This window comes from Furipterus horrens, unplaced genomic scaffold, assembly GCF_987537825.1.
Source record: "Furipterus horrens unplaced genomic scaffold, mFurHor1.1.pri manual_scaffold_8, whole genome shotgun sequence".
NCBI classification, from domain to species: domain Eukaryota; kingdom Metazoa; phylum Chordata; class Mammalia; order Chiroptera; family Furipteridae; genus Furipterus; species Furipterus horrens.
In genome coordinates, this window is record NW_028327178.1 from 54617588 (window position 1) to 54632509 (window position 14922).

General features: G+C 38.6%; 1 protein-coding gene and 1 pseudogene across 2 annotated transcripts in view; one reads left to right on the forward strand and one right to left on the reverse strand.

Annotated features, from left to right (window-relative positions):
* SPIRE1 (spire type actin nucleation factor 1) overlaps window positions 1-14922 on the reverse strand; it is a 326738-nt gene that overhangs the window by 151027 nt on the left and 160789 nt on the right. For both annotated transcript variants that reach the window (XM_090285845.1, XM_090285844.1), the window contains exon 4: window positions 13027-13152. In XM_090285845.1, coding sequence (XP_090141971.1) covers window positions 13027-13152 — 126 coding nt within the window. The remainder of the gene's footprint in view (window positions 1-13026; window positions 13153-14922) is intronic.
* Window positions 1982-3505, forward strand: LOC150002939 (methionine aminopeptidase 2 pseudogene; annotated as a pseudogene).

A 14922-nucleotide genomic window follows, 5' to 3' on the forward strand; every position in this document is an offset into this window, starting at 1 on the left:
CATAGAAAATTTTATTAGACATGAAGTTAAAATGTTTATCTGTATACATACAAGACTGCTACAAAAATGAGGAAAAGCCTGTTGTACAGAATAAAAATTTAGTTACACAAACTGTACTTTCTGTAGACAATTTTGTAACTAGAGGGAACCTTACCATGCTTAATTGCCCCCTTCTCCCTTTTTAAACTAAACATAAATTTGGCAAAAGAAATCTGGCAAAGGCTACTTGACTTCAGAGGTCACATGAATAATGAGTGAAATAATATGATTCAGCAACGATAAAGGGGCTTTTTAAAACAAACAGTGTTAATATAAATATTTTAAATATACAATACATTAAAAACTGAGTTATATGCTTGAAAAAGGATTCTTCTTTCAAAGGAAAGATTATTTTTAAACAATGCATTTCTTTGATACATCAAGTATTTTCTACTGTAGTAAATAACAGTCATACTGTGAAACAATGTATTTACTGGAGAACTGGGATGGAGGGGCAAGCACACTAGACAATCTTAACATGGAGGCAATAATCGGAGCATGTAGCAATATACTGGACTTAGATCAACTCACTTCCTAGTCTTAAAATCATTTCATCTCAGTATTTTAGATTTCTATGACACACTTGTCCTTTCCTATTTCAGATGTTCATGTTATTTCATAGGTAAACTTAACATGATACTTTCCTTCCTTCCATCCCATTCCTATTTATGTGCATTTGTGAGACATACAGACACACACATGCACATACACAGCATTCACTTGTGAACCCTCTTCTTCTCCCAACTTCAAATTTTATTCTCTCAGGGGCATACATACATCTTTCTAATCCTACTCAGAAGACTATATCAAAGTAAGAGTCACAGGATCGTTCATGAGGATTAAATGTAGTATGCAGCAGGAACCACTTCATAGCTGCAGCAATAATACAGGAGAGCAGCGGGTATTAAAATTCTGAGTAACTAATAATTAATTTCACTTTACAATAACAAAACTACCTAGACAGCAACAAATTAAAGAATCGTCGTCGGCAGCCGTCCATCTCGAGAGACGATGGTGTAGCTTCTTAAGAGTCTATCTGCACCGCTGAGAATGGTTGTGCAGTCCGACTCGGGAGTGACACGGTATCTGTCTCCTCCCGTGTTGAATCGACATCTTGCGATGACGCTGGAGTGTCCTCTCCAGTGAAGCTGAAGCTACAGAGCCTGGGCAGGGTGATATGGAGGGTCTGCTGTTGCCCATGCAGCAGACCCCCCCTCTCTTCGCAGCTGAAGGGTCCAAGGGAAAGACGGAGTCAATACAGCTTGGCTTCAGGTGCGCCGCAGGAGTTGCTGGTGTTGACTACAACGTCAAACCGCTTTAGGGACTCCGGCTCCGGATTTTCTGTCGGGGTTTACTCCCTTAGCCTTTCCCCTGGAGAGGTATGCCGCAAGGCAGCGGAGGTTTTTTGGAATCAGAGTTTTCCTTCTCTGAAATTAAAGAATAATACCACAAATATAATGTCCTTTTTTCTAATAAAAGCATTTACATTTGAAACTGTCAAGCTAAATTCTCCACTCTCCAACCCACATACTCACTAGCCACACTTGCTGGCAGGGTCTGGGCTATGGTGGGGCACTGGCAGTAGGGCAGAGGCTGTCTCTTCTTTCATACAACCTGATGCACACTAAATGGATTGCTTAGATAGTCTCTCCATCTATACTTACATACAAGAATATCAAATTGCTTATGAGATGCTATAATATATATTTACTTTCAAGGATATAAAATTGCCTTTGGACCACAGTTAACGGCAGGACTATCTAAATCCTCTCTATCACTAGGAGAATAACCTTATAGGATCTCAATCCTTGTTTAAGAAGGAAATCATCACAACATCAAGAGATCAGGATGAAAGTGAATTTGCTTTCTAAACAGTTGATGACCTACAAAGCCTTGTGCTTTGTAATGTAGCCAGGTCTAGTAAATGTAATTATCGGTCTCTGGTGTAGGTGGGTGAAGAAGGAGCGGGCCTTTGCCGCTCGCTCTCATTCCCTCGCGCTCTCTCGGGCAACATGGCGGGCGTGGAGGAGGCTGCGTCCTCCGGGAGCCACCTGAATGGCGACCTGGATCCAGACGACAGGGAAGAGGGAGCTGCCTCTACGGCTGAGGAGGCAGCCAAGAAAAAACGGCGAAAGCAGAAGAAGAGTAAAGGGGCTGCCCCAGCAGGGCAACAGGAACCTGATAAAGAGTCAGGAGCCTCAGTTGATGAGGTAGCAAGACAATTGGAAAGACAAGCATTGGAAGAGAAAGAAAGAGATGATGACGATGAAGATGGAGATGGTGATGGAGATGGAGCAACTGGAAAGAAGAAGAAAAAGAAGAAGAAGAAGAAAGGACCAAAAGTTCAAACGGACCCTCCCTCAGTTCCAATATGTGACCTGTATCCTAACGGTGTATATCCCAAAGGACAAGAATGCGAGTACCCACCCACACAAGATGGGCGAACAGCTGCTTGGAGAACTACAAGTGAAGAAAAGAAAGCATTAGATCAAGCTAGTGAAGAGATTTGGAATGATTTTCGAGAAGCTGCAGAAGCACACCGACAAGTTAGAAAATATGTTATGAGCTGGATCAAGCCGGGGATGACAATGATAGAAATCTGCGAAAAGTTGGAAGACTGTTCACGAAAGCTGATAAAAGAAAATGGATTAAACGCAGGCCTGGCTTTTCCTACCGGATGTTCTCTCAATAACTGTGCTGCCCATTATACCCCCAATGCTGGTGACACAACAGTATTACAGTACGATGATATCTGTAAGATAGACTTTGGGACACATATAAGTGGTAGGATTATTGACTGTGCTTTTACTGTCACTTTTAATCCCAAATATGATACATTATTAAAAGCTGTAAAAGATGCCACTAACACTGGAATTAAGTGTGCTGGAATTGATGTCCGTCTATGTGATGTTGGTGAGGCCATTCAAGAAGTTATGGAATCCTATGAGGTTGAAATAGATGGCAAGACATATCAAGTGAAACCAATCCGTAATCTAAATGGACATTCAATTGGGCCATATAGAATACATGCTGGGAAAACAGTGCCCATTGTGAAAGGAGGAGAGGCAACAAGAATGGAGGAAGGAGAAGTATATGCCATTGAAACCTTTGGTAGCACAGGAAAAGGCGTTGTTCATGATGATATGGAATGTTCACATTACATGAAAAATTTTGATGTTGGACATGTGCCAATAAGGCTTCCAAGAACAAAACACTTGCTAAATGTCATCAATGAAAACTTTGGCACCCTTGCCTTCTGCCGGAGATGGCTAGATCGCTTGGGAGAAAGTAAATACTTGATGGCTCTGAAGAATCTGTGTGACTTGGGCATTGTAGATCCATATCCACCATTATGTGACATTAAAGGATCATATACAGCACAGTTTGAACATACCATACTGTTGCGTCCAACATGTAAAGAAGTTGTCAGCAGAGGAGATGACTATTAAACTTAGTCCAAAGCCACCGTAATGTCTTTTATTTTATAAGCTTTGTTGGAATACATTATACCTGAGTTAATTTTGCAGTATGTCTGTTTAACAGTGGATCTATGTAATACTTATATTCATGTTTTAAAAGGAAGGAATTTGATCAAAGGCAAACCATCTAATATAACCACCAGAAAAGCTTTTGGGACTTTCAAATGTTAACTGTTTTTCTCCTGTCTAGAAAATGCTATAAAGTTCAAATTAGGAATGACTTAAATATTTTGTTTTGAACACCTAAGAGATGCTTTTCAAGTATTTATATTGCCATATTCTTATTTGAATGCTTTGAATGACTACATCCAATTCTGCACCTATACCTTCTGGTATTGCTTTTTAACCTTCCTGGAATCCATTTTCTAAAAAATAAAGACATTTTCAGATCTGAGAGCTATAAAAAAAAAAAAAAAAAAAAAAAAAAAATGTAATTATCACTTTATAGAACTATAACTCTCAGAAATAGATTATGGATTTTATATTTTAATAAATTGCCAGTTAAGCATATAAGAAAGTTAATATAATTATATTACTCTTTCCTATCAACTTGGGAATATTATTATCATACTAAGATTTTACTCTAATTTTATACACACAAACACATACACATACACAGTACTTTGAAATACCATTGATAATCAAATAAACTTGTTGAATTAGAGAATATTACTCTGAAAGTTCCAACTAATAAACACCAACTCACAGGTACAGAAGACTGTCTGATTCTTAAAATGTATTCTGAGATCATCAGTAAAAATACCAAACCAACAAAGTATTTTATTACTAGGATGAATTTAGCAGTCTTAAGGAAAGGTTAAAATGACTAACATACATATATGAAAATATTCTGTAATTTTAAGAAAGCTGAATACTTCACAGAGGAAAAGGAAATCCATTTAAACCCTGTAAAACTGTATTTCTAAAACCTCAGAGCTTACAGGAAATTTATGCAGCATAAAATCTCTAGTTAATTGTACAGAATGTTCTTAAGCATCAGGATTTCCACATATTTTCTAGCTTGACTTCTCAAGGCTCATTAAATGAATTTTATGTGTAAATTTTAAAATGGCAAGAACACTCAAAGATCTCGTATACCCCCCAAAAGTTCTCATATTTACTAGAAATATTTTGGCCAAAATCTTTCTAACACTCAGAAATGCTTTCAAAACTGACTTCTTTAGAACAGAAGAATATCTGAAAAAACACATACAGTATATACATTTAGTTCAGCAACACTTGCTAGGTATTTCCTACATGCACATGCTTCATTAAGAGTCATTAAGATAAGATAATTCAAAACACAGAGCTTATCTCAAGAAGCATCTGGTCCAGTTGTGGAGAAAAAACTACAAATTCATAAGCAAGTAAGTACTGAGGACTATGAAAAGTGCAAGACTGAAGGATGTATAAGATATACAGGTTGTGGAAGGCATAAAACTTAAGAGCTGGAAAGAGCTAATGAATATTTCACATGGAGATAAAATGTGAGTGGGGTTTAAATGGATAAATAGGAGTTCACCAAACAGACAAGGGGAGAAAGAATTTCTGGGGAGAAAGAAAAGACGGTGCAAATGTCACAGACACATAATTACATGATCTATTCAGAAATTATAAGTAATTTGACTGGATAGTTTAAAATGCAACAAAGATAGTGTTGTAAAGGAGAATAAAAACACAAGCAGATGAGATACCATGAAGGGCCTGTGAGGAATACAATGGAGATTTAATATATTAATATAGGTGATGAAAAGCCATATTAGTCAGGGAAGCAACACAGCTTTGGCAACTTGCCAGATGTCCAGTGGTGAGGGAGGATGAGCCAAACTTAAAGTAATAATCAAGCCATTACTCACTGGAATAATGCAAACAAGAGACCAAAAAGGATGTTTTGTTCCCCTTGTTCCATTTTTTCTCTATGGAACAGCACTGAGCAAGGGTCAGGTGACATGCAGTGCAGGTGGGGGAAATCTCCCTAATGCTGAGGAGTACTGGAAAAAAAGGTTCTGCCATCTTATGGACCTGAGGGCCAGTGGAGGGAAAAAGGGAAAGCAAGGAAAGGAAAGTTCTGAATCAAAGGAAAGGGAAGTGTCTCAGCCAAAGGTCTTCAAGTGGGGGCATCTGGGCTAGGAATACAGCTGTGCAAATGAGAATGGCTGGCCCAGTACAATGCTCTGAGTCCTTGTAATCCCTTGTAGAAAACCAGAATGCCCTACACTGGCTGTGTACCATGTGGGGAGGGCAGCTTCCCCTCTGAGTCCTGCCAAGAAAAGCCAGCGTATGGTCAGGCCTGAAAAATCACATAGAGGTTTGGGCCTGGAGCTGAATTCCTCAGGTCAGATCTATGATCTACAAGAATCATTTACTGACAATGTAAAAGATGAACTGGATGGAGAGGATTTACACTGATGAGGAGACAAGTGGGAGGGTAGTTTAGTAATCTAGGTTGAATATGGGGACCTGAACTCCTGATAAGTGGCTGATTCAAGTTCAAGTAGGAAAGGAAGTGAACCCAGGAAGCACTGATAAGCTGGAAGAAAATAGGGGAGGCAAAAATTGGAAGGCTAGGTCAGGTGGCAGTGAGGGGAAAAAGCTCAAAGGGCAAGGGTGACAGTTACGAAGCGGGGTATGAGAGCCCATGCATGATTTCCAAGGTGGAACAATTGCACATTATTTTTAAGACAAAGGTGGGTTCAGGTACAGTACTGAGGTAGAAAAGAAGTCAAGGAATCAAAGCTAGTTTTTCTTTTTATCAGAGAAATCACTCAAGAGGATGACAGATAACAATGACAATTGGTTTAAGACTAATAGAAGTGGATGGCATGAGCTTTTCTATAAATATAAAGAGTAGTTATCTGGAAACAGTAGAGGAGAGAGAGAATATTACTAGTACAAAGATACAAAAATGTGGAGGAGAAAGAGACTTCTCACAAGAGGGAAGTAAGACAAAGTACTACTGTCAGAAATAGTAAAAACCAAAACCAAGGAAGCTGAGATGCAAGATTTATTAAGAGGAACCTGCCGGGCTGTCTCAAAGGAGAGAACAGCAGCTCACATACAGGCTGACAAGGTTTTAAAGGGAGGGATAGGGAATGACTGGAACAGGGTATTAGGGCGCCTAGTGATTGGTTGGGTCTGAGGGTAACGGCAGGCACAATGGTGGGAACAACGAGGTACTTGGTGTTCTGTTGGGTATGTTGCTGGGGAGAAGGCACTTGGTGATTTATTGGGCATGTTGCTGGGGAGAAGAATAGAATACGGGAGTAAAAAATTTTCTACCCCCTACTGGTGTTTTGCAAGATTTGAGGAGCTTTTCACTGGATTCCTCAATAGTCATTGTTTGTGGTTTTTACTTCCTGCTAATTAACTTATTGGGTGGGGATTTTTGAGGCTCTTACTGAACCTAAGAACTACCATTGGGGGAACAAATATTTTGAGAAGCACCTGAAAGTACTGGGGAGTTCTTTTTAAAAATGAAGCAGAGTTTCCTAAGAGAAGAATGGAAAAGGTTGAGAAGTGATCAAGAAAGTAAGGAAATTAGAGTAGGAAATGAGAAAACAAGACAGAAAACCATTATCTATAACGACCTAAATTTGGGGTGGTGCCAGAAGGGGACAGGGTAAGATGTGGCTGAAACTCTGACTTCAAGGTCCCCAACTTCAGACCAAATAGCCACCAACGGTTCTAGTCGCTCATGTTCTTTTACTCCACTTGTGAGATTTTTATTTAAATAAACTTCATAATGTTTAAATCGCTTTCTGAAGATATGTTTGACAAAGCAAAGCTTTAATCAAAAGCAAAAAAAAAATTGTTTTAAGGTCACTGGAATAGAAAATACTTATTAATACTGTTTCTTAAGCTCAGAAATGGTTCCTAAGGATGTCTGTGTTAAAAAGACTTTGGGATTTCTGGTCAAGATAGAGGTGTACGTAGACACGCTTTGCCTCCTCAGGCAAATACAGTAAGGATTACAAACAGATCTCAAAACTACTAACACCCAGAACCATCCAAAAATTGAGCTGTATGGAAGTCCAACAACCAAGGATTTAAAGAAGTCACATTCATCCAGATGGGTAGGAGGGGTGGAGTCTTGGAGAAGGGAAGAGAGGTGGTATGGCATGGAAAGGCGGCGGCAGCAGTGGCAGAACAGATGGTCCCACATTCACATGGTGGATAAAATTCTGGACTGATACCTTGGAAGCTAGCGACCCCAGCACCACGCCAGACTGCACAGTCCAGGGTTCAAGCACCAGGAAGATAAATCCCCTTTATCTCTGGCTATAAAAACCAATGGGGGTTGGGGCAGTGGAAGAAACTGCCAGATTTTTGCCACTTAATGGGTTAGCATGGATTTAGGATGAATGTAAAACCCACCCACTCTGGGTTTCATCACCAGGGCATCAGTTAGAGGGGTGCCAGTTGCATAGTGGAAGTGGGTGAAGTGACTAGAAATGGGGTGAGTGCTGGGAAGACCTCCAGAAACCAGGCAGCAGCATTGCTCCCTCTCTGACTCCTCCCCCGACCCCACAGAGTCATAAAGTAGTGAAGCAGGTTGCCCCACCCTAACAATTACCTAAGGCTGAGCTCTACACAATTTACAGGTGCCTTTTCTACCAGGGCCATGCTACTAAGTCAGGGAGTAAAAGCAGTTCTACCTAACACACAGAAACAAACACAGGGAGGCTGCCAAATTGAGGAGATAAAGAAATATGGTCCAGAGACTTCTGGTCAAGATGGAGGCTTAGACGGACACGCTAGGTCTCCCTCAACAACTATAGAGGAATACAACTACTTCAAAACAAAGGATAACTAGAAATTCCAGAAAATAAAACTACACGGAAGCCCAACATATGAAGTTATAAACCAGCGGTGCCATTTGGGCAGGTAAGAGTTAAAGAAGGCAAAGCTGTTTGCGGAGCGGCGGGCGGCGAAAAATCCCGGAGGCAATCAAGCCCCTGGCGTGCGCGACTCCAATCAAGCCCTTGGTGTGCGCGACTCCGGGTGCTGGGGAGAGCAGCCGCAGCATCGCCTTGAACAGTGAGGCCCAGGGGGGCGGGAGGACGGATCCCGGTCTCCTAGCTGAATAACTGTGTGAATCCATCTTGGACCCCCGCCCCCACAGAAAGCACCACAGGGCTGCGAAATAGGTCGCAGACAGGCACTGGTCGCTAATTTGTGACGCGTACACAGGCACCGCCCCGGACAGCCAGCCCAGGAAAACAAAACGCATCTGTCAAAATGTGGCAGACAAATATAGAGATCCCGGTGGCACAACTCACCAGACAGCAGATAGAGAACCTGACAGATGAACAGATAAGAAACCTGTCAGAGGCTCAGTTCTGGGCCATTGTTATCAGGTGGCTTACAGAATTCACAAAAGAGCAGGAAAAAGATATGAAAGAAGCGAAAAACTTTCATAACGAAAGGAACAAAACCACATACGAGACAGATGGTGAGGAATTCAGAGTTCATTTCAACAAACTGGAATATGGAGAAGGAACAAGCAGTCAACCAATGCAGCGAGAGGAAATAGGAAACAACAATGAGAGGATCAGAAACCTCTGGGACAGCTATAAAAGGCCCAACATAAGAATCATTGGTTTGCCAGAGAATGAGGAAGATGAACTAGAACTTGAAAAATTGAGTGAAAATATAATAAAGGAGAACTTCCCAGACTTGGGGAAGGGAATAGACATGCAGGTCCAGGAAGCAAGGAGAGTTCCCAAGAGACTGGACTCAGGGAGAACCACTCCAAGACACATTATAATCAAAATGTCAAAAATTAAGGATAAAGAGAGAATCTTAAAAGCAGCAAGAGAGAAGAAAAGAATTATGTACAAAGGGGTCCCAATTAGACTATCAGCTGACTTCTCAAGGGAAACACTACAGGCAAGAAGGGACTGGCAAGAAATATTCAAAGTAATGAAAATCCAAAACCTACAACCACGAATACTCTATCCAGCGAAATTGTCATTCAGAATAGAAGGACAGAGAAAGTGTTTCCAGGACAAAATAAAACTGAAAGAGTTCATTAGATCCAAACCACTGTTATATGAGATGTTAAAGGGACTGGTTTAAAAACCAGAAGCTAGGGAGATGAAACAAAGGCAAACGAAACAGGCAACGAGAGTGGAAAAGGAACTGTGGGTAAGGGAAGCATAGTGGGGGGAGGTCAACAGGGAGGGGGAGGGGGGAGAGGGAGGGAGATGATATAGGAATTGGGGATCATGGTAGGAGGGAATGGAATAGACGGAGAGAGATTGGGAGGAACTGTATGCACAACTAATGGACATAATCTAAAAGGGGGGGACAACTGGAGGGAGGGGGGCCACCGGGTGGAGGGGAGCAGAGGGAAGGGAAATTGGCACAAATGTAATATTTTAATCAATAAAACACATTAAATCTGAAAAAAAAAAAAAAAAAAAAGAAATATGGCCCAAATGAAAGAACAGAACAAAACCCCAGAAAAAGAACTAAACAAAAAGGATACAGCCATCCTATCACGTGCAGAGTTCAAAACACTGGTGATCAGGATGCTCAGAGAACTCATTGAGGATGGCAAAAACATAAAGGAAGAAATGAAGGTTACACTAAGTAAAATAAAGAAAAACCCACAGGGAACCAACAGTGAATGTAAGGAAACCGGGATTCAAATCAGTGATTTGGAACAGAAGGAATAAATAAACTTTCACCAGGACAGAATCAAGAAACAAGAATTCAAAAAATAAGGATAGGCTTAGGAACCTCTCGAACATCTCCAAATGTGTCAACATCTGAAACATAGGAGTGCCAGAGGATAAAAGGAAGAGCGAGAAATTGAAAACTTATTTGAAAAAATAATAAAAGAAAACTTCCCTAATTTGGCAAAGGAAATAGACATACAAGTCCAGGAAGTACAGAGTCCCAAACAAGTTGGACCCAAACAGAACCACACCAAGACATATCATAATTAAAGTGCCAAAGGTTCAAGATAAAGAGAGAATCTTAAAAGCAGCAAGAGAAAGAAGAGCTACCTACAAAGGAGTTTCCATGAGACTGTCAGTGGATTTCTCAAAACAAACTTTGCAGGTAAGAAGAGACTGGCAAAAAGTATTCAAAGTGATGAAAAACAAGGACCTACAACCAAGATTACTCTATCCAGCAAAGCTGTCATTTAGAATGGAAGGGCAGATAAAGCGCTTTGCAGACAAAGTAAAACTAAAGGAGTTCATCATCACCAAGTCATCATTACTTAAGAAAAAGAAGATCAAATAAATAAATAAGTAAATTTAAAAAGATCAAAACTATGAACATTAAAAAGGCAACAAATTTACAACTATGAACAATTGAAGCTAAAAAACAAACAAAAATCAAAACACTAAGCAAACAACCAAAACAGGAACAATATCACATTTAGAGATCATGTAGAGCAGCGGTTCTCAACCTGTAGGTCGTGACGCCTTTGGGGGTCGAACGACCCTTTCACAGGGGTCACCTAAGACCATCGGAAAACACATATATAATTACATATTGCTTTGGTGATTAATCACTATGCTTTAATTATGTTCCATTTGTAACAATGAAAATACATCCTGCATATCAGATATTTACATTATGATTCATAACAATAGCAAAATTACAGTTATGAAGTAGCAACAAAAATAATTTTATGGTTGGGGGTCACCACAACATGAGGAACTGTATTAAAGGGTTGCGGCATTAGGAAGGTTGAGAACCACTGATTTAGAGGGTTATCAACTGGGAAGGAAAAGGGTGAGAAAGGGAGAAATGGTGCAGGGATTAAGCATAATTGGCAGAAACAAAATGGACAGGGGGATGTTAAGAATAGTATAGGAAATGGAGAACCCAAAGAACTTATATGTATGACCCATGGGCATGAACTTAAGTGGGGTCTTGCTGGATGGATGGGGGGCGGGGGGTGCCAGGAGGAGCGGAGTAAAGATGGAAAATGGGACAACTGTAATAGCATAATCAATAAAATATACTTTAAAAAAGAAAAGAAATCTTATATGCCAATAAAATTAACTACAATGTATTCTAGGGAAATTCATTAAAATTCTCCCCTAATTCTTTTTTAGTTGTTAGGTTGACAGCAAAATTTCTCACTTGTTTTTAGTAGGAGCAGATAAAGAGGCGTTTTATTTTAATAAGAAAACCAAATAAAAGTTCTAATGTGAAAAAAAGAACTTTAAAAAGAGGTAATTTAACTTACTCTAGTAATCCCATGGACTGCATTTCCACCCGAAAAATAATGCTTGTGTCTCTGGATGAGGCAATTTCAATCTTAATAAGGTGGGAAAGATCATTAAAACCTTAAAACATAATCTTTTCTACTATTTAGTAAACCTTAATTGAGGTTGTGCTTTCAGATGTATACTCTGAAGCTTAATTGAACTCTATGTGCCCTGGTTCTGTCCCGGAAAAAAAGCTACTCCATGATGTTTTTATTGCCATTCTTCAAATAACATATAGTTCACCCTTTCCACCCTGTTGAAGATTTGCCTCTTGGGTCCAACTCTACAAAATTCTAAGGAAAAAAAAAAAAAAAGACATAGCTTTTCACTGACTGATAAACTATAAGCAGCAACTTGCCTAGAACTGAAGAGGAATGGTTAGAGTTCTAATTCATATATGTATTATTGATTTAGTTCAGGTGATTTATTAAGGGTGATCTGGCTGAGACATGTCATTGTCAGAGCTAATTAGTCTTATTTGACTAATACAGACTAGTATTTTCCTTCCTCCCTTAAATATTCTACATGTGTACTTCCATAATCTATGTCATCCTAAATTCTAAACTAGTGTTTCAGATAAATTCTCTACTTTAGCCATAAAAGAAATGATACCCACTAACTCCCATGTACTGAGAACTCCCATGTACTGAGCTGTTACTGTGTGTCAATGCTGTGCTGCTTTATATAGATCTCATGAATCTTGACAACCATCTATATAATATACAAAATGGCAATTCACCTAATAAATAAATTAGAATTATTCTTTTTATATTCTACATATAGTATCTTCAACTCATAGACGCTAATAAATAATAGTTAAATGAAATAGATAAAATTAGACTTTTGGAAATCTGAATAATTCACATCTCCTCCATTAAAAATTTAATCAAATCCACTATAAAAGAGCAAAGTTTTCTAAGGTGTAGTCTTCTGAGTCCTTATCTCTTCCTGAAAGATGTATTAACGTGTTTTAAAATGGACAAAAGAAGGACAGAAAAAAGGAGAAAAATCAAGTCAGAAGGGGAAATTGATTAAACCACTTCAGTATTACTTATATCCCATTTGTAAGGATGCTTTATAAAAATCTTTCTTTTATGAAATGAATTCACACACATTTAAAAAAATACATTCTACCTAACTTGCTTCTTTCTTGAATAAATTACAACACTCATCAAAAGGATGGTAATAGATACTTTAAATAATATGATGGACAATGTCAAAAATGCATGTTTATCCTTCTCAATGCCAATAAATATGAAAGCAATGGTACTTACCTCCTTTGCACTTTTAATTTTAGTTAGAAATGTATGCAGCTCCATTGTTTCTGCAAACAGTGCACGACATACTGCCTGATAATGATTTGGTGCCTCTGATTCAGTTGAGAGATGAGCAGCACATAACTACAGAAGAGGAAAATAATGATGCTTGTTTATTATTTGGGTTTTTTTGTACCTTAAAAAGACACATCTAATATATTTGTATTTTCATATTAGACAGCAAGGTAATTCTGCAATTCCCATTAGCCAAAGCTTAATGCATCAGAAGACCATCAGTAAGTGGTCCACTAACTAACAAACACCCAACACCACAAATGAGCTTACTAGAATTAGCTTATATCTGAAAATGATAGGACATATATAGAACTTTTGATTGGGAATAGAAAGCGAATTACCATTTTTTGAGTAGAAATCACAAATAAGATATTTTAAGAGCTAAAATTTACTGAGCATTTATTATGCCAGGAACTATAGTTCACATGCCATAGAGAGAACACAATGGCACTTAGTCTTCAATGTTACCCTGAATCATGCCCCATTTTATAGCAAAGGTCACTGAGGCTAAGAGGACTCAAATGATTTGTCCAGTCATATAGTTGACATGAGGGAGAAGGGGAATTCAACATAGTCCTATTGGATTCTGAGGCCAGGCTCCTTCTAATACAGTACATATTGAATTATGTAATGTAGTAGAAAGAATGTCAGGAAGACATTTGGACCACTGGGAATATACCTTATCAAAAGGATGTCAGGAAGACTTTTGGACCACTGGGAATATACCTTATCAATAGATGGGAAGTGGAGGAAAGAGAACAGGGGAAAACATGACTCCATTGGTGATAACTACACAGTCCTAATGTCCTTTACTATACATAGCCCATAATCTCCACGAAACTACTTGTGGGTAAAAGATGCAATTTAACATCATGCACAACAATTTAGAAAAATCAAACACCATTCAATTTGTTAGATTGGAAAGATATCCTATCAAGAGTCTAGTGCACAGAAATAATTTTATCTTTCCATAAAATAATAATTTTATATCCATGTATAACAGTTACATTTCAAAGTACCTCACTTGCATTAAAAAGCTACAAGTTCTCCCTTAATTATTTATTATATTCAGTAAACTTGATAATAATACAATCAGTGAAAATATACATTTTATTATATTTTGATAATTTCTATCTATTGAGAGTAAAAGATATCTTTGTAGATTGTAATATCCTTCATAATATAGCTTTTTGTTTTTTTCAATTGTAGTAAGTATTATATGCAATTTAACAGTTAGATTACTATCTTTAATAAAACACATTCTCAAGAAAATACCTGGAGTTTCAGTACTAAACTTTCTCCACAGTACCAAAAACAGGTTAAGAAATGGTCACCAGGAGGCATGAAAAGCAAAAATCTCACAAGCTTATTCATAAGAGTTACCGATGAACAAAGAGTATATTTTTGCTCAATTATTTTTTGTCCAGGAGATCCAAAATGGCGGAGGAGTAAGTAAAAACTACACTAACGTCCTCCCAGGACAAATCTGGAATTACATGTTAATCGTGGAGAACTCATCTGGAATAACCAACTGTGAAGAACATTCACAATAAAACACCAGGACACAAGATTTCAGCAGCAAAGCAAGGTGTTTATTCACAAGTTGGGAAAGTTGGGCACACAGCCAATCAGGGGCATGTGTATCTGAAGCAGAAAAAGTAAACTGGTTTTATACTAATGGGACTAGCTTCCCTTCCCCTCTCGTTCTCCCCCATTTCTTCATTACTGGTTAATCTGGGTTCACAATCTAACACGATTAATACTTAACTAAGGGTGTGATTAACTAAGGGTAATCTAGTTATACGTCTATCTCCAACTTATTTGCAAAGTTATCTAGCT